The 22466-nt window shown below is 51.3% G+C and overlaps 3 protein-coding genes across 6 annotated transcripts; 2 read left to right on the forward strand and 1 right to left on the reverse strand.

Annotated features, from left to right (window-relative positions):
- Positions 1-465: 465 nt before the first annotated feature.
- On the forward strand, positions 466-7061 carry ubtfl (upstream binding transcription factor, like). 3 transcript variants are annotated; one of them, XM_074687849.1, is made up of 20 exons: positions 466-691; positions 1505-1600; positions 1789-1964; positions 2052-2135; positions 2215-2370; positions 2647-2711; positions 2826-2946; positions 3034-3144; positions 3354-3481; positions 3830-3971; positions 4057-4098; positions 4267-4380; positions 4496-4651; positions 4736-4864; positions 5062-5147; positions 5237-5426; positions 5550-5597; positions 5861-5998; positions 6225-6329; positions 6584-7061. In XM_074687849.1, the coding sequence occupies exons 2-20, from the start codon at positions 1543-1545 to the stop codon at positions 6656-6658; spliced, it is 2124 nt and encodes a 707-aa protein (XP_074543950.1). In that variant the 5' UTR covers positions 466-691; positions 1505-1542; the 3' UTR covers positions 6659-7061. The 3 variants fall into 3 exon arrangements, with proteins under 3 accessions (XP_074543950.1, XP_074543949.1, XP_074543951.1); XM_074687848.1 differs by having other exon boundaries at positions 470-691; positions 6222-6329; XM_074687850.1 differs by having other exon boundaries at positions 472-691; positions 4736-4846; positions 6222-6329; positions 6584-7060.
- Positions 7062-7440: 379 nt separating this feature from the next.
- On the reverse strand, positions 7441-15836 carry fastk (Fas-activated serine/threonine kinase). Of its 2 annotated transcripts, none has more exons than XM_074687844.1 (12): positions 15745-15836; positions 14930-15182; positions 13254-14082; positions 12857-13181; positions 11411-11598; positions 11181-11329; positions 10886-11102; positions 10560-10719; positions 10315-10406; positions 8638-9328; positions 8457-8571; positions 7441-8358 (listed from the first exon to the last, which is right to left on the reverse strand). In XM_074687844.1, the coding sequence occupies exons 3-12, from the start codon at positions 14038-14040 to the stop codon at positions 8272-8274; spliced, it is 2811 nt and encodes a 936-aa protein (XP_074543945.1). In that variant the 5' UTR covers positions 14041-14082; positions 14930-15182; positions 15745-15836; the 3' UTR covers positions 7441-8271. The 2 variants fall into 2 exon arrangements, with proteins under 2 accessions (XP_074543945.1, XP_074543944.1); XM_074687843.1 differs by having other exon boundaries at positions 14930-15185; positions 15745-15813.
- An 11-nt stretch (positions 15837-15847) lies between these two features.
- On the forward strand, positions 15848-22264 carry afg3l2 (AFG3-like AAA ATPase 2). The gene is made up of 16 exons (XM_074687847.1): positions 15848-16131; positions 17062-17161; positions 17288-17356; positions 17495-17658; positions 17777-17929; positions 18061-18135; positions 18313-18434; positions 18589-19000; positions 19094-19247; positions 19385-19492; positions 19613-19738; positions 19831-19941; positions 20102-20217; positions 20325-20525; positions 20610-20804; positions 20975-22264. The coding sequence occupies exons 1-16, from the start codon at positions 16048-16050 to the stop codon at positions 21212-21214; spliced, it is 2430 nt and encodes an 809-aa protein (XP_074543948.1). The 5' UTR covers positions 15848-16047; the 3' UTR covers positions 21215-22264.
- Positions 22265-22466: the final 202 nt, after the last annotated feature.

Here is a 22466-nt window from a genome sequence, read left to right on the forward strand (position 1 = left end):
GCAGACGGTGTGATCTCCGCCGGCAGGATGCCATGTAGATGCGGGCTTTCGTCCTGCAGGATGCGGGTTACACCGCCGCCACCGAGCCGCTGATGAGCACCGACAGGCCGGGGAGGGAGAGCTGAGAGCTGGGAGACTGGAGGACGTTCCCCGGTCTTTGGTTCACTCATTCGGGGCCTTGAGCTGCCAGGCGGCCACCCTCCTCCGCGTCCCTTTGCCGCATCCCTGACAGTGGCTGGCCGCCGGGTCCCCGGGCCCCGATCCTCTGTCTCTCCGCCGGTTCAGCATCTGGACCCAAACCAGGTCGAAGTCAGGAGGGCAGGTTTACAGAAGAGGACGCTGGGGCAGATTATTTTCTCTGAAATTACAACTGTCTACTTGAGTGACAGATTTTTTTTTAAAAAAAACATGATTTTATCGGCAAACTGTTTGTAAGCGGCTTTGGCTGGTGTTTTAGCCGCTGTCTCTGGTTTCATCCTCCGCCTTTGTCCTCATGTTTTCCCCCGGAGTTCCTCCCCCTGCGGCGCTGGGCGGAGTTTCATACCGGACTAGACGCTCCTTTTGTCGGATTCGTTTCGACCTGACTCCCCGGGGTTTACGGCTGAAAAAAACCCACTTGGAAAGTCCCAAAATAATCCAAACGACCACTGTGGTGTGCAGTTTTAACCCGGGTTTCTGTCTGAATCGAAAGGTGAGTAGTTGGTCGTGATTTTAAACAGATTTCTGGGGTTTTCTGGTCGTTTGTCCCCGAGTCACCAGAACATTCATGGCGGCTTCGCAGTGAAGGCTTCTGGGGCAGCAGCGAGTCAGCCAGCCCGCTCAGCCCCGAAAACAGTTAAAGACAGCTTATTGAGAGATAAATAAGCCACAGCAGACGGATATTTCGCCATTTTACTCAATTATTTTTTACAAACTGAGACATACTTCGACGCCTTTTCCTCATTTTGACAGTTTTGCTAAATAAGGCTTTAATCTGCTGCACGTGTCAGACTGAGCTCAGTGTTAAATATGATTCAGGGTATTTTCACGCTTCGCTTCTCCACATATATCCCTCTCCTAACTAATAAAAGCACAAAGATTCCAGTTAGCTGGTGTCTGCGTGCCAGCGGAAGCTACGTGGTGACTCCTGCCGGAGAACGGACGCCATTACCGGGGCAGCTGCAGCCCGGCGGCCCGCTGCGCGCCGTGACCGTTACACACGCGCACAGTGTGCCACCCGCGGGAAAACTCCTGAGGAGTCAGAGCTGCGACACACACATACAGGGAAACATGTTAGCATGATGTTAACATGCTAACAGGTTAATAACATGTTAACAGGGTGAAAAGTAGATGCCTTCAAAACACAGAGCTGCACAAAGTAGACAATGAAGGACAGGTGACAGGGGGAGGACAGGTGATGTAGTCTATGAGGCTGAGTGTAGGAACAGTGGGAGCAAATGGAGGTGTTTTCAATTTATTTATTGAAATACTAATGTGTGTGTGTGTGTGGTGTGTGTGTGTGTAGAGGGTGGAGGGGGCTGAGTCTCCTCCCTCACCTGCAGGATGAACGGCAGCAGCAGTGTCTCAGCAGCTCAGAGCTCCAGGATCAAAAATGAAGCAGGTAAAAATCAGAACAAGTGCAACAATGACCAATCAGAACACATCTATCAACAACCAATCAGAATACATCTACTAACAACCAATCAGAACGCTCTGCCTGTTTTTACTGTTGTTTAACATTATTATTTAAACTTGTACCTGAGAGGATTTTTCAGACAAATGTAAATTTTTGTTCGTGTGTGTGTGTAGATGAGTGGAGTAAGGAGGACTGTCTGACTCTGTTGGAGAGGATTCGCAGTCTGCTGCCAGACGCGGACGGCATGAAGTATAAAACCACAGAGTCTCACTTCGACTGGGACAAAGTTTGTTTCGGAGGCTTCAGCGGCGACATGTGCCGCCAGAAGTGGCAGAAAGTCTCCTCAGAGGTAACACACACCACCACTCACACACCTTCACCGTGTACCGCATCTCTGTCTGTCACCAGCTGTGACATCAGCGACTTCCTGTTTCAGGTGCGCAAGTACAGGACGATGACGGAGCTGATCATAGATGCCACTGAGTTCGTCAAGAACCCGTACAAGGGAAAGAAACTGAAGGTGAGAGTGAGCTCAGGGATCAGCTGATTCATGTGCAGAGACACTAACCGTGACCTTTGACCCCCTGATGTCCACACAGACTCATCCGGACTTCCCGAAAAAACCTCTGACCCCGTACTTCCGCTTCTTCATGGAGAAACGAGCCAAATACGCCAAAATCCACCCCGAGATGAGCAACCTGGACCTGACCAAGATCCTGTCCAAGAAGTACAAGGAGCTGCCCGACAAGAAGAAGGTCTGTGAACCCTACCCCTGACAACCTAAAACCTAGACTCCCTGACCTCCTTAGACCTGTACCTGACAACCTAAAACCTGGTCTCCTTGACCCCCTCCCACGCTGATCTGCTGACACACTGACACACTGACTCCCTGACACCCTGAGACCCTGAGACCCTGCTGATGGATTCATCAGCTTGTGATTGTTTGCTGTGGTCTGATGTGGTCTAAAGAGTCTGATCTGGACCTCAGGGTGGACCCTTGTCCTCACAGCCTCTCTGGTTTCTCTCTGCAGCAAAAGTACATCTCTGAGTTTCAGCGAGAGAAAGAGGAGTTTGAGAAGAACATGGCCCGATTCAAGTGAGCTCTCCTCGTTAACAGCTGACAGCTAACATTAACGTTAGCCTTATCTTTAGCATGTGGCCTTAGCATGCGGCCTTAGCATTGAGCACGGCTAACGTTAGCTGCCTGCAGGGAGGATCATCCTGAGCTGATCGAGGAGAGGAAGAAGTCAGACCTACCTGAGAAACCCAAAACCCCCCAACAGCTGTGGTACAACCACGAGAAGAAGGCCTACATGAAGCTGCACCCCGAGGTACACACACACACACACACACACACTGCGCAGTCACACACACAAACTATACACACATTAACAACTTGGATATAACACACTCCTCAGGTGAGTCAGAAGGAGCTGAAGGAGGCTCTGAGGAGACAGTGGTCCCAGCTGTCTGACAAGAGGAGACTCAAGTGGATCAGCAAGGCCCTGGAGCTCCAGAAAGACTATGAGGTACAGACCAGACCAGATTAGACCTGATTTAGATCCTACAAGAACTGGACTAGACTTGACATGAAATCTTCTAATTCAGAGATCCAGGGTCTAACGAACACATGAAAGACTGTCAGACTTAAAGAGTGTGTGTGTGTGTGTGTGTGTGTGTGTGTGTGTGTGTGTGTGTGTGTGTGTGTGTGTGTGTGTGTGTGTGTGTGTGTGTGCAGGGCAGTATGAGGGCGTACCATGAGGCTCATCCTGATGTGAACTCGGAGGATCATGTCCGCTCCGTCCTCACTAAAGCTGAGCGACAGCTGAAGGACAAGTTTGACGGACGGCCCACTAAACCCCCACCGTGAGTGGTGCTAACAGTGTTAGCTAAAATGCTACTAGCTTGATGCTAATGTGTTCAGTAACAGCAGGATGCTAGTCAGCTGGGGAAAAGATAAACATGATTTCAGAGTGAAGATAAGAGCAAACAGAGAAGGAGCTAAAGACAAAACAATCACCAAGAGATAACATTAAAAAAGCAAGCTAGCATTAGCATGTTGTTAGCACAGTGTCATGGCTGAAACTTGCTTGTTACTAGCACAGAATCACAGAATCATGGCTGTAATTAGCCTGTTATTTTCACAGTCTCATGGCTGACACAAGCATGGTATTAGCCTAGCATCATGGCTGACATTAGCTTGTTTTTTGCTAGTAACGGGTACTCTCTGTACTGCGCCGAGCTGATGGTGAACATGAAGGACGTCCCGAGCACGGAGCGGATGGTTCTCTGCAGCAAACAGTGGAAAATGATGACGCAGAAGGAGAAGGACATGTTTCAGAAACGCTGTGAGCAGGTATGAGCTAACAGGCTAACATGCTAACACGTCTCACTGTCAGTGTGCTCAGCACTCACGCTGCTGTCCCACGTTGTTCCTGCAGAAAAAGAAGCAGTACGACATCGACCTTCAGCGGTTCCTGGAGGTACGTCTCTGTTCTGACACCAGCTGGTTTATGTAAACACACACACACACACACACACACACACACACACACACACACACACACACACACACACACACACACACACACATAACATCAGAACATGAGAGGTGAGTCCTGACTGTCCCCTCTCTGACCTGACATTTGCAGAGTCTCCCTGAGGAGGAACGAGACCGGGTCATGACAGAGGAGAAACTGGGCGGGGCCAGGCTGGCAGGGGGCGTGACTTCCAGCCCGCACAGAGCCAAGTCCCCCTCAGCCAAGGTTTGAAACTCTTCCTTTCCCTCAGCTGGGCTTAGCCTGAAGAAAAACAGAGGATGGAGAGTGAACTGCATCAGGAAGGAGACTCTTGAAGTCAGCCATGTTTGCTTTGTCACAGGAGAGGGGGCGAGAGGCGGAGCCTGAACCCTGGGTTTCCACCAATCCCAAAGAGCGGCGGGACGGGAAGAAGACTGCGAAGCTGCCGGAGACGCCCAAAACAGCCGAGGAGATGTGGCAGCACAGCGTGATTGGAGACTACCTGGCTAAATACAGGGTGAGCAGGGCAGGGGGCGGAGCTTAACTCATTAACCATTTGTACCAGGTGTTAACCTTCAATTGGTCATGTGACCTGCTGCAGAGCGACCGCAGGAAGGCGCAGGCGGGCATGGAGGCGGCCTGGAAGTCCATGGAGAAGAAGGAGAAGATCCCGTGGATAAAGAAGGCAGCAGAGGACCAGAAGCGTTACGAGGTTCAGTACCAACCTGTGGTCAGTGAGCCACGCCCCCTGACACATTGACCACGCCCCCAGCTGAGGCTGCAGGCGCTTAGAGCCCTGAACCCTGCCCCTTTTTAATACCAATCATTAAGGATTAGACTGGGAAGGCCCCCTGCTGATCACCGCTGTGTGTGTGTGTGTGTGTGTGTGTGTGTGTGTGTGTGTGTGTGTGTGTGTGTGTCCTGCAGAGGGAGCTGCTGGAGATGAGGACTCCTGCAGCGGGTCAGACTCAGAGGAAGCCGAAGTTTGATGGCGAACCAAAGAAGCCTCCAGTGTGAGTGAGAGCGTCCAAACGTCTGACACTCAGGCTCCGCCTCTAAGCTTCTGTACTGAGGCCCGCCCCCTTCTGTCTCCATCCAATAGGAGCGGGTATCAGATGTTCTCCCAGGAGCTGCTGACCAACGGTGAGCTGAACCACTTCAGCCTGAAGGAGCGGATGGTGGAGATCGGGAAGCGGTGGCACAAGCTGAGCCAGAGCCAGAAAGACAAGTACAAGAAGCAGGTGGAGGAGCAGCAGACAGAGTACAAGGCCGAGCTGGAGGCCTGGGTCAAGGTAACTGTCTCCATGGCAACACACTTTGAATGAAGAGCACTGACATCACAGCCAATCAGAGACCTGGGATGTGCAATGATGTCAGAGCTGCTGTGAGCTAACAGGTGGTCTCTGTCTCTCCAGTCCCTGTCCCCTCAGGACCGAGCGGTCTACAAAGAGTTCTCGTCCTCGGTGAGTTTGTTTCTCAGTCACCTTCAAAACACTCGAGCCGAGCTAGCATCTGTTAGCAGCTACATTCTGTTCAGCCTGCGTTCGTTTTTTAGCTTTTCATGCAAAGCTAACATCCTAGCATTAGCATAGTTTATGTTATTAATCCAAACACTTTAAAGTCCTGTCACACAATAACACCTTTAGGTTGATGTAGCATTAGCAGGTTAGCATGTTCGGTCTTTTGTTGATGTCCAGCAGCAGCCATGTTTGTTTCCCTCGTTTAGAAACGCCGCAGCACCACTAAAGTCCGCAGCAGCCCCGGGGCCAAAGTTCGGGTGACGGCCAAGGGGAAGGCGGCGAGCTCCAGAGCTGCCACGCAGGCAGTGGGCGTGGCCAAGAGGGCAATGGCATACCGTGCCAAGGTAAGACACAGAATAGTTAGGGTCTGTAGTCCCTCAGTCTGGTCTGTAAGGGTTAGGGTCTGTAATCCCTCAGTCTGGTCTGTAAGGGTTAGGGTCTGTAATCCCTCAGTCTGGTCTGTAAGGGTTAGGGTCTGTTATCCCTCAGTCTGGTCTGTAAGGGTTAGGGTCTGTAATCCCTCAGTTGAGTCTGTCAGGGTTTTAAAGTGGTCTTTGTGTCCCCCAGCAGGACATGTCTGACTCAGATGAGGAGGAAGAGAAGAGTGACTCGTCTGACTCTGATGAAGATGATGAGACTTCAGGATCCACAGACAGCGAGGATGATGATGATGAGGTGAGGAGGAGTTTTTGTCATGTACAGAAAACTTTGTTTCCCAACACACTGATGTTAATCATATTTAGAAGAAGTGGAGCTTTTATTTTGAAAGGTCATTTCTGTATTGCTAATGTTTCTTCCTTAAACAGCTGAGTTTAAAAAAATGTATAATTTTATTATCTGAGATGATTTCAGGTGTGGACCAGCTAACCCTCGCAAAAACATGAAGAAACAGGAAGTGTAATCATTACTTCCTGTTGTGTTTTTTTCAGAATGACGATGAAGATGACGAGGACGATGACGATCAGTCTTCCTCTGAAGAATCCAGTGACTCAGACTCTGACTAGCCCCACCCCTTTCGCCTCATTGGAGAGGACAGGCTGTGCAGGCCACGCCTCCTCACATGCCAATCATCGTGGCACACCAATGAGCAGTGACGGCAGACCATGGCCACGCTGGCCCCTCCCACTTCCCTCTCCTGGGGGTGGAGGAGCCTGACAGAGTGTTTTGTTACTCGTGTGTTTGTTTCGGTTTTTATTGAGTGTTTGTTGGTTTTTATCAGCCTGATGTTTCAGACGGGTGGAGACATTTGTTTTATTTTGTGAGTGATGGATGGCGGTGTTTGTACAGTTTGACCGAAGGGCAGGGGGCGGAGTCTGTCGGTTTGTTACGGCTGAGGGAGGAGCCAGTGTTCAGCCTCCAATCAGCAGCCTGCAGGAGAAAATTATTAACAAATAAATGCACTTTTTCTCACTTGCTGTGGTCTCACATCCTGCTTACCATGACATCACTGTGACGTCACAACGAAAAACATGAAACTAAATTTTACCTCCTTACAGACACTTTACTTTGAAAAGGTTTGAATGAACAGGAAGTGGAAGCAGGGAATTAAACTCAAGGGACAAAAAAACTGCTCAAGGGTCTCGTTCAGGCAATCTTCAAAGCTTGGTCCGAGGGGGGAACTGGACTCTGGTTCTTTTGTCTCCTGAGCAGAGACTGGGGACCATCAGAGATCTGAGGTCTGGATGAGAGACTCTGCAGACGAGCAGCGGTTTGTGAACACAGAGTGAACCATGAACAAAGAAACAGAGTCATGAAAAGTTTGGTTTCAGATTTTATAGACATTTGAATTTATAGATTTATAGAATATAAACAAACTTCTTTCTGTCCGACAGTCCCTCACCTGATACACAAATAAATAATCTGACCTTTGACCCCACACACTCTTCTGTCCTTTGACCCAACGCTCACCCTCCTGTCCTCCAACATCACACACACCCTCCTGTCCTTTGGCACACTCACACACACACACACCCTGATACCATGGCTCCACCCCTGCTCCCCACTCTTTTGTGTGCACTTACAAAGAACTACAGTTCCCATCAGCCCCTGCTCTCAGCACAGGATAACCCCACAGCTCGTTCAGCTCAGTTTAAAAAATAAGTTCCACACATGCATCATCCACGTTACCATGGTTACCAAACTTTATAAAAACTGACTCCGCCCCAAAAAAGATTTAGTGTTTGTTCATCCACACAGCAGCAGCCAATCAGATCACAGCCTGCTCTCGACCCAGGCACGCTGCGCTCAGAGAGCTCTCCTCCAGGTGTGCTTATCAAAGGTCACACCTGAGCAGCGCGCCTAGCAGAACCTCAAGACATGATTACACAGACAGAGCCAGGCCGGTTCTGACGGGTCCATGTTTGAGTCCGTGTCTGCAGGGGTTCACCTGGAGGTCTGGAACCCAGGTGTTGTAGAAAACGCTCAGTTACCTGCAGCTCCATTTACACACCTGTCAATCATCTTCATTCAGCGATCTCCAGCTGCCCCGGTCTCTGGCTGACAGGAAGTCCAGTCAAAAACCAGGGACCCAGCTACAGACCTGAAGCAGCTGTGACACACACACACACACACACACACACACACACACACACACACTGACACACCGACACACAGAGCGTCATAGCGGGATGTTGAGCAGCTTCTTGTGCAGGTACTGCTTCACCTCCTCGATGCCGTTCAGCTTCTCCAACTCGTGGTACGGCAACTAGGAGAGGACAAAAAGACAAGAGGACGAGGTCACATGACAAGGTCACAGAGAGTTTCTAAAGAATGAGCAGCTGCAGCGAGTGGGTGGGGCCTAACCTGCAGGATAACGTATCCCAGCAGCCTCAGGTGGCGGTCCCTCATGGCCCTGGAGCCCACCAGGACCTCTGAGTTGTGGCAGTAGTGCCACTTGTCGTTGACGGACATGATGACCCTGCAGAGACACTCAATGAGACCTGGTTCCAGCTGACCCGGATTACTGAGACTGAGCCTGACTCACCTCCTAATCCCTCTCTGCTCTGTGGGAGCCTCCTCTGCCTCGGCCCTGTCAGGGGGGTGGAGCTGTGGGGATGAGGGGGCTCCTCTGTCGGTCCTGGGCCCCTCTGAGTAAGTGGCTCCTTCGTAGAATCCAGGCAGTTGGCAGTCCGCCCCCTGAGCCCCAGGGGCCCCTGTCTCGTCCTCCAGGATCTTCCCGATAGAGAACTGAAAGAGTGAGTCTGGGGCCGTGGCTCCTGGGGGCATGGAGGGCCCTGGCTGGGCCAGGCTGTCCGAGGGGGGGCTGCTGAGGGTGGAGCTGTCCTGGCTCTCCAATGAGTGCTCCTTGTTAAGACCAGAGTAGAACTCTGCAGGGGGGACGTAGTAGGGGCCGTAGTCCAGGGGCCCTCCATTAGTCCCTGGTCTGGGGGCTCCTGAGGCTACCGTGGGGCCCGCTGTGCTGCGGATGTGGTGAGGCAGGAACGATCTTGGCTCTATGGCCACGCCGATTCCCTCGCCCCCCTGTGGCTCCGCCCCCTCCTCCAATGCAGAGAATGGAGAGAACTTCTGGAACTCTGAGGTCACCACGGCAACGCCAACATCAGCTGGTTTAGACGACATGGCAACGCAGGGCGGAGGGACCATGCTGAGAGACAAACCAGTCCCGGTCCTGATGGGGAGGACCCGACCAGAACCATCGATCCACAACAAGAAGTCTGCAGACAGAAGCAATCGATCAGTTAATCCATCCATCCATCCATCCATCCATCCATACATCCATCCATTCATGATCCATCCATCCATCCATCCATCCATCCATCCATCCATCTATCTATCCATCCATCGATCTATCCATCCATCGATCTATCCATCCATCAGTCCATCCATTCATCCATTAATCCATCCATCTGTACATCCATCCATCCATTCATACATCCATAACTTCATCATCCATCATTCCATCCATCCATTAATCCATCCATACATCCATCCATTCATCCATCCATCATCCATCCATCCATTCAAATAGCATCCATCCATTCATCCATCCATTTATCCATCCATCAATTCATCATCCATCCATCCATTCAAATAGCATCCATCTATTCATCATCCATTCATCCATCCATTTATCCATCCATCAATTCATCATCCATCCATCCATCCATCCATCCATCCATCCATCCATCCATCCGTCCATCCATCCGTCCATCCATACATCCATCTGTCCATACATCTATCCATCCATCTATCTATCTTTCTATCCATCCATCGATCTATCCATCCATCGATCTATCCATTCATCCATTAATCCATCATCCATCCATAAATTCATCCATCCATCATCCATCCATCCATTCAAATAGCATCCATCCATTCATCCATCCATTTTTCCATCCATCAATTCATCATCCGTCCATCCATTCAAATAGCATCCATCTATTCATCACCCATTCATCCATCCATTGATCCATCCATCAATTCATCATCCATCCATCCATCCATTCAAATAGCATCCATCTATTCATCATCCATTCATCCATCCATCCATCCATCCATCCGTCCATCCATCCATCTATCCATCCATCCATCCGTCCATCTATCCATCTTTCTATCCATCCATTGATCCATCCATCTGTTCATCCATCTATCCATCATCCATCCATCTATCCATAAACAGGTGTGTGTCAGTGTGCAGTACCTGTGTAGTACCCTGGGGGGAGCACTTCATCCTGTTTGTAGTTGTGTTCTCCAACCAGCTGTCTCAGAGCCTCGGCCACCAGACCTTTATAACTGACAGAGAGACAGAGATCAGAACCACCTCAAACCAGTCCAAACCAGCTAAAACCAGTTCAGTAAACCGGTTTAAACTGGTTTTCACTGGTCTTTGAGCACTTCTCGTGTTTAAAACCAGGTATAAAGTTGGTGTGAGTGTGTGTGTGTTACCTGTACTTGCGGTTGACCTCGTCAGCAGTGAGGGCGTGGTCAAACATCAGCACCTTGTGGTTGTCCTGTAATCTGGGTCCGGTGTAGTCCCTGTACTCCAGCTCCACGGCAGCATCCAGCAGAGACAGGTACCTCCTGACGATCAGAGCGTAGGGGCTGTCTGCAGGGGGCGGGGCCAAGACACAGCAACACACGCAACACATGGCAACACACAAGAACACACCTGTTAGGGGGTGACAACTTCCTGAGCAACTTTGAACGTTGCTGGTTGTGTTGATGTAACTAGTTTTGTTGCTGATATTGGTTGTTGCCGGTTGTGTACTCACTGGTGACGTTGCTGATGAAGGCGGAGGAGAAGACGCGGTGCAGCACGAGGCCGGGGAAGTGGCCCAGCTGGAACAGAGACATGAGGATGTTGACGGTGGCGAGCGGCGAGCTGAGCGCCTTCAGCTCCACCACTTCCTCCAGGCGGGAGAAGAACTGCTGCTCGCCGGACGGACGGTAGCTCATCCTGCTGAAGGGGAACACCAGCTTCTGGATCACCTGAGGACACACACACACACAGAGTCAGACCCTCCTACTCACTGACGCAGGGTCACATGACCTGGGTCTGCAGCTCACCTTGCTGTCCAGGTACTCCGCCTTCTTTACCAGGAAGTCTGCGATGGTGTCGAGCAGGCGTGTCTCGCGGAGGCGGTGGCGAGCGATGTATTTGGCGATCAGAGCCATGGTGAAGGGCGTGATGCTGTCCACCTTCTTAGGCAGCTCCTCTGGGAGAGAACAAACAGGTCACATGACCGCCCAGGCCACCTGGAGGCTGAGCTCAGGTGAGATGCTGTCAGAGCGCTTACCTGCCAGGCTGCTGATGAACTTCTCCTGGCGGTTCTGGTAGAACAGGTGAGAGCTGAAGATCAGCTCCAGACTTTTGTTGCTCGCCTCACGCGCGCACGCTGCTAACATCTCATCCAACAGCGCCATCTCCTGGTCACGTACACCACTCACACTCGCCAGGGTGTGTTTGACCAGACGGAGAATCTTTCTGAGAGACACAGGAGCAGATACAGACAGATGGGTATTAATGACAGAGAGATGGATGGATGGATGGATGAATGGGTAGACCAGGGGTGGGCAAACTTTTTGATTCGTGGGCCACATTGGGTTCTAACATTTGACAAAGGGGCCGGACCAGGAGCAGATGGATGGAGTGCTTTGGTAACTATCAGGGGATCATTTGTTTATTCCATATCCTTTTTAGAATCCAAAATGGGAAAACGGATAACAACTTGTTATTCAATTTTTCGTTTTCAAATAAAAAAATCAGAAAACACGTAACGGTCTATTTTTCTCTGTTTTGATTTTGTTTTGAATTTCAAATTAGAATACGTGAGAATGGAATTATAATGGGATTTTTAATCTGTTTATGGTTCGTTCTTTCGTTATTCTGTTTCAAAACAAAATTTTAAAAAAAAACGAAAAAATTGACTTTTTTTTTTGTTTTTCTGTTTTAAAACTAAAACGGAAAAACGGAATTACAGAAAAAAAGAAAAACACAGTTTTTCTGTCCTGGTTTAAAAAATGAAAAAACAAAAATAATAAAAGATTGTGTCAAAATTGTTTGTGTGATACTTTGATATTAAATGTGAACATCTCTAAATAAAAATTAGACAAATAACTCACATTGAAGGTTTATACAGACATGTTCCTGAGCTTTTTTTTTTTTTATAAGTAACAGATCGCTGATGATCCACTCCATCTCATCCGCACGCATCTGCACACTTCCATGTGTTTCAATGAGTTTTGTTTTGTCCACTTTCCTTTTCTAAGGTCCGTTCATCTTTACCTTCTGTAAAGATGAACCTTCTGGCTGATGGGTCAGAGGGTAAAGTGCAAACGTGGAGTAATAGGCCTACGCTTCACCTCAACAGAGCCAATGTATCTACAGTGCGCCATCTATTGGGAAAACATCAGAATTGCAGGGAAAAGAAAACATTGACAAGGTTTATTCATTTAATTTTTTCAATTTCAGCGGGCCGGATTAAAATGTTTAACGGGCCGCATGTGGCCCCCAGGCCGTAGTTTGCCCATGCCTGCGTTAGACAGATGGATGGATGGGTGGGTGGATGGATGGATGGATGGATGGATGGATGGATGGATATACTAATGGATGGATGGGTGGATGGATGGATGGATGGATGGATGGATGGATGGATGAACTAATGGATGGATGGATGGATGGATGGATGGATGGATGGATGGATGGATGAATGGATGGATGAATCGATCTGTGACCCTCTCACCTGTTGGCGAGCAGCTGGTCAGGGTTCGGAGTCGTGGGGTTACTGTTGGCGCCAGCTGCTGAGGGGGCGGAGTCTGGCTGCTGAAGTGAGCGCCACTTGAGTCTATAGTATGACAGCAGCAGGAAAAGCGTCTGCGGGTGGCGCTCTCGCTCCAGGTTCTTCTCCAGGCCAGCCAGGCAGGCCTCCGTCAGCGGGTGCTGGCTGCCCGGGTGGAGCTTCATGCTGGAGCTGAACACCATGGACACGTCTTTCTGGTTGAACTGGTTCAGTCTGGACTGAGACTCCGCCTCCAGGACCTGGACCACCTGAGAGTCACAAGGGAGACCTGCAGGAAGACATGATGACATCACACCTGTCCAGCCTCTAAGAACTGACCTGATAGGCTGCTGGGACTTACCGAGAGCAGCCACGGCGTACAGACAGTTGACGATGCTGAAGTTGTCGAACTTGGCGCAGTCGTTGACGATGGCGTTGCAGAGCGTCTGGAAGTCAGGGTGCTCCAGGATCTGCCGTCTGTCCCCGCCCTCTGCCCCTGCTCCAGCCACCTCGCCATTGTCTGCCCCGCCCTGCACAGGGTGCGGGGTCTGGAGCAGCTGTCCGATCTTCTGCAGGGCCACGGGGTAGTGGTTATGGGAGATCTTGGCGGGGTTCTGGGTGACCCAGCGCAGCACCTCGTCTGGCCGCCGCGAGCGCTCGATCAGACGCTTCATGGTGAAGAACGTGTCGTAGCTCATCTTCTCATGGATGAAGTTCCACGTCTTCTTCTTGCTGCTGCTAGCCGGCCCGCCTCCAGCCAGCGCCCCCCCTCCATAGGTGTGGAAGTGGGCGTGGTGCTGGTAGTGCGGGGGCAGAGGGGGCGGGGCTAGGTGTGCAGGTTGAGGGTGTGGGTGGTAGTGGTGGTGGAAGTGCGCTCCTCGGTGGACGTCAGGGCGACCCTGATAGAGAGGGTAGGCGGGGGGAGGGGGGGCCGGGTGAGGGTGATGGGGGAGGTGGGGGTGAGGGGGATGGGGGGCATCAAGCATAGCCAGCCCCGCCCTTCGCCCCTGTTTGACCCCACCTCCTCCTCCCCCTCCTCCCCCTGGGGTGCTGTAGAGGCGGGGGGTGTACATGGCAGCAGGGGAGGGGCAGGGAGGGAGGCGGCGAGCTCGGCTCAGGAGGCGCCACCCAGTGGAGAAACAACGCATAGTCCAACTGCCCGGCCGCCAGGAGGCAACACCTCAGCACTCCTGCAGGAGGAGGAGAAGAAGAGATGAGCCACAGATGATGATTGGCTGAGGGTGTGCAGCGTGACAGGTCTGAGGAGGCCGCCAGAGGTATACACACACACACACACACACACACACACACACACACACACAGAGTTTTGTGAATCATCAGACTCACCTGATCTCTTTGATGTGCCACACATGAGCCAGAACACACAGGTGATCAACTTCCTGTTAGCCTCATCCTCACACCCTAACCACCCCCCTGCCTCTCTTTCTCTCGCTCTCTCTCACACACACACGCACACACACACACACACACACACACACACCTCCTATTCACCTGTCTTCCTGCCGTCTACACCTGACAGCTGCAGGTTGGGCCCACATGCTAACACTAGCAGCTACATGCTGTTCAGACTCTTACCGTCAGAGGAACGGGGCTACATGACGTCACTCCTAATGTCAGTTACACTTGATGACGTCATACACAGTGACAGGTTATGTGAGGTCAGGCTGTCCAGTAACCAGACAGCTGATTGTTAGCCGGGGAGCTAACAGACAGGACTATCAGCTGGGCTAGCATTAGCATGGGAGCTAAGAGAAACACACACACTGACAGGAAGAGTTAAGCTAAGCTAAGAGATCAGCTATAAACATGACAGAGAATACCGAGCTAACAGGCTAACTGAGCTAGGAGAGGCTAACAGCTGAGCTAGCCGGCGGCTCCAGCAGCTGATCTGTTAGCATCAGTCTGTCCTTCTCTCAGCAGCCTGGTAACAGGGTTACAACCGGGTTATAACCGGGTGGTTTTCAGACTCTGACCCGGGTCCACCGGCTCCGGGTCCCAGTCGAGGTGGCGTGTTACCTCATAGCTCCCTGACAGCCGCAGCTCCGCTCCGCTCGGACTCTTCAGGCCGCTCACAGCGCGGGTTCAGCGGGCACTCAGGCAGCGGTCAGCCGCTTCATTCCTCCACACAGCCCGCACACTCCATCCTGCTGCTCCCGGCATGCACCTGCTGTCCGACAGCGCCCCCTGCCGGCAGCTCCGACACCACGGACTCTTCTTCTGTGGTTATTTATCAGTAGTTCACTAACAGTTCGAAATGTTTAGTCGCCACCTGCTGGACAGGAAGGTAAATGATTATGATTTTAACAGATAAAAGATCAGAGAATTTGATTATAATAAAACTAAACAACACATAACAATCAGACCCAAAGATATCATTTCAAAATTTGTTCTCCAAGTCCCTACCTAATTTTCGTATTTTCGTAAATTAATTCTATTTTTATTTAGACACCTTGAGAGTAATGACAAACATAAAAAGTGAACACACACTGCTTTGCCTAAACAATTCATTTTCACTTGCCCCAAACCAAGAAGTGCCTTAATTAATACATTCATTATGTAAAGTACATGTACTTATTTATTTTATTTCAACATGTGCATTTTAGTTTTCTTGATTTATTTTCTTTTTATTTCGCCGCATTACGTCTTCCTGAATAGTCTGATTGTCTAATTTGTTATCTGTTCAATAAACATTGACAAAAAAAATAAAAAAAAATAAAAAAAATAGTTTAAAATTTAGGAGTTATTAAATAATAATAAGTAAGTGAATAGATAATTTCCTAAATACCCCGAATAACCTCATCATCAATCTTCCTCTTATAGAAATTAATCACCTTTTCCTCTTTTTGTTGTTAAACCAGGTAAACTCCCATCACACCTGCAGACTGAGGACATCATGTTCATCTTTTCTCCGCTAGGGGCAGTCACAGCACAGAAGCCTCACACCTTTTAAACCGTAGAAGAAGAACAGCCAGTAAAGATGGCGGAGGAGTGTTATTACGGAACCGACAGATTGAACTTGAGCTGTGCGTGTATAAGTGCGGAGGAGTCTGTGTGTGTGTAGAGGAGGTTGTGTGTGTAGAGGAGGCTGTGTGTGTGTGTGTAGTGTGTGTGTGAGTGTGTGTGTCGCTGACGGGATGGCTCACCGTTACCTGCGCCTGTCTGCGGGCTGTAGGACCCTCTTCAGGCTGCTGCCGCCCTGCAGCGCTCCGGCCCGACTGGTAGGTGGACTCTAACGGATCAGAGAGGCCGCTGTGAGCCGCAGGTGTTACTGACCCTAACGGGGGGGGACAGGTGAACGTTACCTGAGTGACGCTGCTGCTGTCGGTGACTCCTGTTTCGGTGTTTGACCCGTTAAATCCTGCTCTGACTGAGCGAAGGCGCTCAGACGCAGGTGTGAAGAATGACGTCAGAATCCTGGTTCTCTCCATCAGGAGATTCCAAACACTTTGATTAGTAGCTCCACTGACGTCACTTGATCCCGCGCTCTGATTGGCTCTGATCGAGAGGTGGATTCTTAGATTCAGCAGGTAGATTCAGGATTTCCCAGAAACAGGTCGAAGCTGTGACTGTCAGGTGATCAGGGGTCAGGTCACTGTGGGTCCGGTGGCCTCAGTCACCTGCGCAGGTGTGACGTCATGTTAATGATTATTATTATTAGTAGTAGAAGTTTTGTTTGTTTATAACGCTGATGTGCTTTTGTTTTTGTAAGTGTTGTTGTTGTTATTGCTGGTTTTATTGTTCTCATTGCTGTTTTTCTTGTTGATGTTTTGATTGTAGTTGCTGTGGTTGATGTAGTTGTAGCTGTGTTGACATTGTTGGTTGTTACTGTTGCTGCTGTTGTCTTTCTTATTCACGTTGCTTTTGTTGATGTTTTGATTTTAGTTGCTGTGGTTGTTGTTGTTGCTGTTATTGACATTGTTGGTGTTGTTGTTACTGTAGTTGCAGTTGTTTTTTTTTGGTTGCTATTGTAGTTGTTGCTGTTGCAGTTGAGGTGTTTTCTGATTGGCTGACAGTTAAACACTCTCGTCTCTTAATAATAATAATAATAATGCATTTTATTTATACTGCACTTTACATTCACACAATCTCAAAGTGCTACAGAGAAAGAATAAGAATAGGACACAAATTAAAAAATTCTTGTTGCTCAGGTGACCTGCTCAAGCGCAGTGGGACAGGTGCAGAGTGGGCGGAGCCTGCTGAGGGACCTGCTAGGAGCATACAGGAGGATGAGCGCCAAACCCCCGAAAGGTACCCTGACTGTGTGTGTGTGTGTGTGTGTGTGTGTGTGTGTGTGTGTGTGTGTGTGTGTGTGTGTGTGTGTGTTCTCAGGGATAGGAACAGACTCACAGGTTGATCTGTTTTTCTCTTTTTCAGGGTTTGAAAAATATTTTCCAGAGAGTCAGAAAACTCCCAAAAACACAGACGCTGAAGCTGCAGCCAAAGGTAAAAACCGTACACACCTGAGCTCACCTGAGCACACCTGAGCACACGAGCACACCTGAGCACACAGTCACAGACAGCCTCTCAGGCGTCTGTTCTGTGTCTGTGCCTCACTGATCCTTCACTTCTGTCTGTTCTCAGATGACAAACCCTCGACCAATCAGAAAGCCTCTGGGAGCTCAGGTGGAGGGGGCGGAGCAGAGGGAGGAGGAGGAGGATCAGCTGGGGGTGGAGGTGGGGGAGGAGGTGGAGGGAAACGAGGAGGCCGCAGAGATGAGTCAAACTGGTACAGCCGCATGCAGAAGGTGAGTGTGCCCACCTGGACAGACAGGTGTGTGTGTGTGTGTGTGTGTGTGTGTGTGTGTGTGTGTGTGTGTGTGTGTGTGTGTGTGTGGCTCTGATCCTGGGTTCTGGGTCTTTCAGGGGGAGATTCCCTGGGATGATAAGGATTTCAGGATGTACTTCCTGGGCAGCACAGCGTTCTGGACCGCTGTCATGTACTACTTCTTCTTCAGGGACGGAGGACGGGAGGTCACCTGGAAGGACTTCGTCAACAACTTCCTGTCCAAGGGCGTGGTGAGCATCCAGCTGACAGCTGTCACACAGACACACACTGTGTCATGGATCAGACCAAAACCCTGATCTGGATCCAGAGCTGCAGCCCTGTGTGTGTGTGTGTAACATCTGTGTGTGTGTGTGTGTTTCAGGTGGATCGGTTGGAGGTCATCAACAAGCGTTATGTCAAAGTGGTTTTTTCACCGGGGAAGACTCAGGGTGACGGGGTGAGTCCGTTTGTTGTCTGGTACTGTCTGAGATCTAAACCTGTAGACCTGATCCTCCTCCTCTCCTGATCTAACCCTTGTTTTTATCTCATCCTGGGGACAGACCTGACAGAGCTTGACCTTTGACCTTTCTGCGTCCTGTTGTTAAAGAGAGTCAGTGTGTGTGTGTCTCCACAGTACGTCTGGTTCAACATCGGCAGTGTGGACACCTTTGAGAGGAACCTGGAGACGGCTCAGTACGAGCTCGGCATCGAGGGAGAGAACAGGCTGCCCGTCATCTACTCCACAGAGAGCGACGGGTGAGGGCGCTGTACCCTGCTCCTCCTGGAGGAGGAGGAGGAGGAGGAGGAGGAGGAGGAGGAGGAGAAGCAAACTTAAAGCAACAGATTTCTCTGAGATGAAACTTTGACTCTTGACGTTTTATCGCGGTTTAACATCCTCCTCTCTTTTCAGCACCTTCTTACTGAGCATGCTCCCCACCGTGCTCATCATCGGCTTCCTGCTCTTTATGCTGCGGCGGGGCCCTGCGGGGGCGGGGCGACCTGGCCGAGGAATGGGCGGGCTGTTCAGCGTCAGCGAGACCACGGCCAAGATCCTGAAAGACGAGATCGACGTGAAGTTCAAGGACGTGGCGGGCTGCGAGGAGGCCAAGCTGGAGATCATGGAGTTCGTTAACTTCCTGAAGAACCCCAAACAGTACCAGGACCTGGGCGCCAAGATCCCCAAAGGCGCCATCCTGACCGGGCCCCCAGGGACAGGGAAGACCCTCTTAGCCAAGGCCACGGCCGGCGAGGCCAACGTGCCCTTCATCACCGTCAACGGCTCCGAGTTCCTGGAGATGTTTGTGGGCGTGGGCCCTGCCAGGGTGAGCACACACACACACACACACACACACACACGATGAGAGTTGCTCTGAGATTAAACGTGTCTTGTGACGGTCATGTGACTTCCTGTGCAGGTCAGAGATCTGTTCGTCATGGCGAGGAAGAACGCTCCCTGCATCCTCTTCATCGATGAGATCGACGCCGTGGGGCGAAAACGAGGGCGGGGAAACTTTGGCGGTCAGAGCGAGCAGGAGAACACGCTGAACCAGCTGCTGGTGGAGATGGACGGTGAGGACAGTGTGTGTGTGTGTGTGTGTGTGTGTGTGTGTGTGTGTGTGTGTGTGTGTGTGTGTGTGTGTGTGTGTGTGTGTGTGTGTGTGACCTCACTGTGATGTCGGTCTCACGGCGCCTCTCTGTTTCCCCAGGCTTCAACACGGCCACCAACGTGGTGGTTCTGGCAGGGACCAACAGACCGGACATCCTGGACCCGGCTCTGATGAGACCAGGACGCTTCGACAGGCAGATCTACATCGGTGAGACCCTGCAGGGGATCCTCAGACCGGCTCAGACCGGCTCAGACCGGCTCAGACCGGCTCAGTTCAGCTGAGGGTGACGGCTCATCGACTGCTTCTGTCTGACTCTGTGTGTCTCAGGTCCTCCTGACATCAAAGGTCGGGCGTCCATCTTTAAAGTACACCTGCGTCCTCTGAAGCTGGATGGGGAGTTGGACAAAGACGGTCTGGCGAAGAAGATGGCGGCCCTCACACCTGGATTCTCAGGTAAGCGGGGTTCTGACCTCCTGTCCCAGCTGCTGTGTCCCCCCCGCCTGCCTCACGCTGTGGGTTTGTTCCCCCTGTGCTCCGTCTTTCAGGCGCCGACATCGCTAACGTCTGTAACGAGGCGGCCCTGATCGCCGCTCGCCATCTGTCAGACGCCATCAACCAGAAGCACTTTGAGCAGGCCATCGAGAGGGTCATCGGAGGTGAGGCGCTAACGAGAGCTAACAGCTAGCATCACATGACAGCTGCTGAGGGGGATCTTTGACCAATCAGGAAGCAGAATGTTCTGGTTCAGAAAGGTTTCAGGGCTCAGGTGTGAACAGGTGATGAGGGAGAGTCATGTGACCCTGACTTCCTGTTTAGGTCTGGAGAAGAAGACTCAGGTGCTGCAGCCGGAGGAGAAGAAGACGGTGGCGTATCACGAGGCGGGTCACGCCATCGCTGGATGGTTCCTGGAGCACGCCGACCCGCTGCTGAAGGTCCCGCCCCCTCACCTCTACTTCACATCCTGATTACCCCCCCCCCCCCCCCCCCCCACTGTGAGGTGAGGTGTAACAGTCACATGCTGCTCTCGTTACCTGTGCAGGTGTCCATCATCCCCCGGGGGAAGGGTCTGGGCTACGCTCAGTACCTGCCCAAAGAGCAGTACCTGTACACCAAGGAGCAGCTGCTGGACCGCATGTGCATGACTCTGGGGGGACGGGTCTCAGAGGAGATCTTCTTCGGACGGATCACCACTGGAGCTCAGGACGACCTGAGGAAGGTGACCCAGAGCGCCTACGCCCAGGTGAGTCTGTCAGGTACAAACTCCTCCCCCTCAGACCGTCACGGCATCTGCTTCCTGTGACGATCTCCGTCTGTTCTGCTGCAGATCGTTCAGTTCGGGATGAACGCCAAGGTGGGTCAGGTGTCCTTTGACCTGCCGCGGCAGGGCGAGATGGTTCTGGAGAAACCGTACAGCGAGGCCACGGCTCGACTCATCGACTCTGAGGTCCGAGCCCTGATCAGCGAGGCCTACCAGAGGACCCACCAGCTGCTGAACGACAAGAAGGCCGAGGTGGAGAAGGTACCGACCCGGCAGAACCCAGAGCCTTCCCCACAGCAGGGTTCTTCTTCAGACCCAGCTCTGACTCCCTGAACCCCGTCTGAGCAGACGGTCCACACCGCACCAGGTTCCTGATCAGTCCCAGCACAGAGTCTCTGAGTTCTGACCCTGTTGTTTGTGTCGTCCTGCAGGTGGCGCTGCGGCTGCTGGAGAAGGAGGTTCTTGATAAGAGCGACATGGTGGAGCTTCTGGGTAAACGACCGTTTGCAGAGAAGTCCACGTACGAGGAGTTTGTGGAAGGAACGGGCGGCGTGGACGAGGACACGTCTCTGCCCGAGGGCCTGAAGGACTGGAACCAGGAGAGGAAGGAGAAGGAGGAGAGTCCGGACGAGCAGGTGGCTCGCCAGATCTCTGGAGGCATGCCCTTCTAGGCCCCTCTGATGGACTACAGGACCCCCCAAACACTGCCGCGCTTAAAGTCTGGGTCTCAGCTTCAACTGTTAACCGTGTTTAGAGCCCTCTCATTGGCTGCCTGAATAATAACCAGAGCTCCGCCCCCTGCTGCCAGAACCTCTGCACCAACAACCCCCGAACCTCCCAAACCCCTGAACCCCCCAGAACTCTCCCCATCAGAGACCAGTCATGGTTTTGCAGGTTCCTCCACCCCCCTACATCTACACGACCCTCCTACTCGTTTGCAGAACTTTCCCAGAACCCAGAGTCAAACCCAGACCGAGCAGAACCATCACTGAGAACGAACTCAGAAGCTCAAACGCTCACGGGGAGTTCTACAGAGTCCTCCTGAGGGTGACTCAGCTCATAGACCCTAAAACTGAAGAACCTCCAGAACCATCTCTGAGAACTCTCCTTGAGGAACCATTTCATCCACACAAACCCATCCGGACTGTTCGCACCATCAGAGGTCCAGACTCACTGACCCACCCGGACTGTTCCCGCCATCAGAGGTCCAGACTCGGGGCTCCCCTGGGTCCAGCTTCTAAAGCTTCTGTTGTGAAGATGAAAACAGAATCTGGTTCCACAGAAATACTTAGTATCAAGAACTGTTCAGTGGTTCCTCTAGAACACCGAACAGGATCCTGATAGAACCTTCAGTCTGTGAGTCCTAAAGGGGACCCAGAGTCCTCCTGGGACCGCCTGCAGATGGGGAACATGGATCTGACTGACAGTCAGGCGCCACGCTGAGTGAGACCTCGTGTTCGTCGATCACAGTCCACGGTGACCGGGATCACCTGAGCGTTAGCTGACAGCGGCTAATGTAGAGGCTAATGTTAGCATGCAGAGGCTAAAGCTCACTGATCAGTTAGCGTTAGCAGCCTGTGCTAACTGAGTGTCAGCTGTCTGTCACTGTAGACGTGTGATATGGCGTGTAATTATCATGATAATGTGTACATGTGTGTTCAGATCATCAAACAGAGGTTTAATAAAGACAGAAGCAATCAATAAACTTTATTTAAACACCTCTCCTCGGCAAAAACTTTATTTACACACCTTAGACAAACCGTCACATGACGTCCCACCTTTTACGTTCACCTTCATGTCCTTACCTTTTAATCTCTGCCTTTATCCTCCATCTTTATCCTCCATCTTTATCCTCCATCTTTAAGCTCCATCTTTATCCTCCACCTTCTTTAAGAGTATATATAAAAAACACAGTTATGATCA

The sequence above is a fragment of the Halichoeres trimaculatus genome, unplaced genomic scaffold (genome assembly GCF_033239565.1).
Source record: "Halichoeres trimaculatus isolate MK-OKI-2021-1 unplaced genomic scaffold, fHalTri1.1 fHalTri1_scaffold_15, whole genome shotgun sequence".
Lineage (NCBI taxonomy): Eukaryota > Metazoa > Chordata > Actinopteri > Labriformes > Labridae > Halichoeres > Halichoeres trimaculatus.

What these genes read in the sequence shown, in the direction of transcription:
- fastk (XM_074687844.1), bottom strand. Translation starts at nt 14,040, where the DNA reads ATGCGTTGTTTCTCCACTGGGTGGCGCCTCCTGAGCCGAGCTCGCCGC. An exon ending in GACCAGCTGCTCGCCAACAG is followed by an intron (nt 11,599 to 12,856) that starts GTGAGAGGGTCA and finishes TGTGTCTCTCAG; the next exon opens with AAAGATTCTCCGTCTGGTCA. An exon ending in TGGGATACGTTATCCTGCAG is followed by an intron (nt 8,359 to 8,456) that starts GTTAGGCCCCAC and finishes GTCCTCTCCTAG; the next exon opens with TTGCCGTACCACGAGTTGGA.
- ubtfl (XM_074687848.1), top strand. Translation starts at nt 1,543, where the DNA reads ATGAACGGCAGCAGCAGTGTCTCAGCAGCTCAGAGCTCCAGGATCAAA. An exon ending in CCAAGTCCCCCTCAGCCAAG is followed by an intron (nt 4,381 to 4,495) that starts GTTTGAAACTCT and finishes GCTTTGTCACAG; the next exon opens with GAGAGGGGGCGAGAGGCGGA. An exon ending in AGGTTCAGTACCAACCTGTG is followed by an intron (nt 4,865 to 5,061) that starts GTCAGTGAGCCA and finishes TGTGTCCTGCAG; the next exon opens with AGGGAGCTGCTGGAGATGAG.
- afg3l2 (XM_074687847.1), top strand. Translation starts at nt 16,048, where the DNA reads ATGGCTCACCGTTACCTGCGCCTGTCTGCGGGCTGTAGGACCCTCTTC. An exon ending in GGTACAGCCGCATGCAGAAG is followed by an intron (nt 17,659 to 17,776) that starts GTGAGTGTGCCC and finishes TGGGTCTTTCAG; the next exon opens with GGGGAGATTCCCTGGGATGA. An exon ending in TGGGCGTGGGCCCTGCCAGG is followed by an intron (nt 19,001 to 19,093) that starts GTGAGCACACAC and finishes CTTCCTGTGCAG; the next exon opens with GTCAGAGATCTGTTCGTCAT.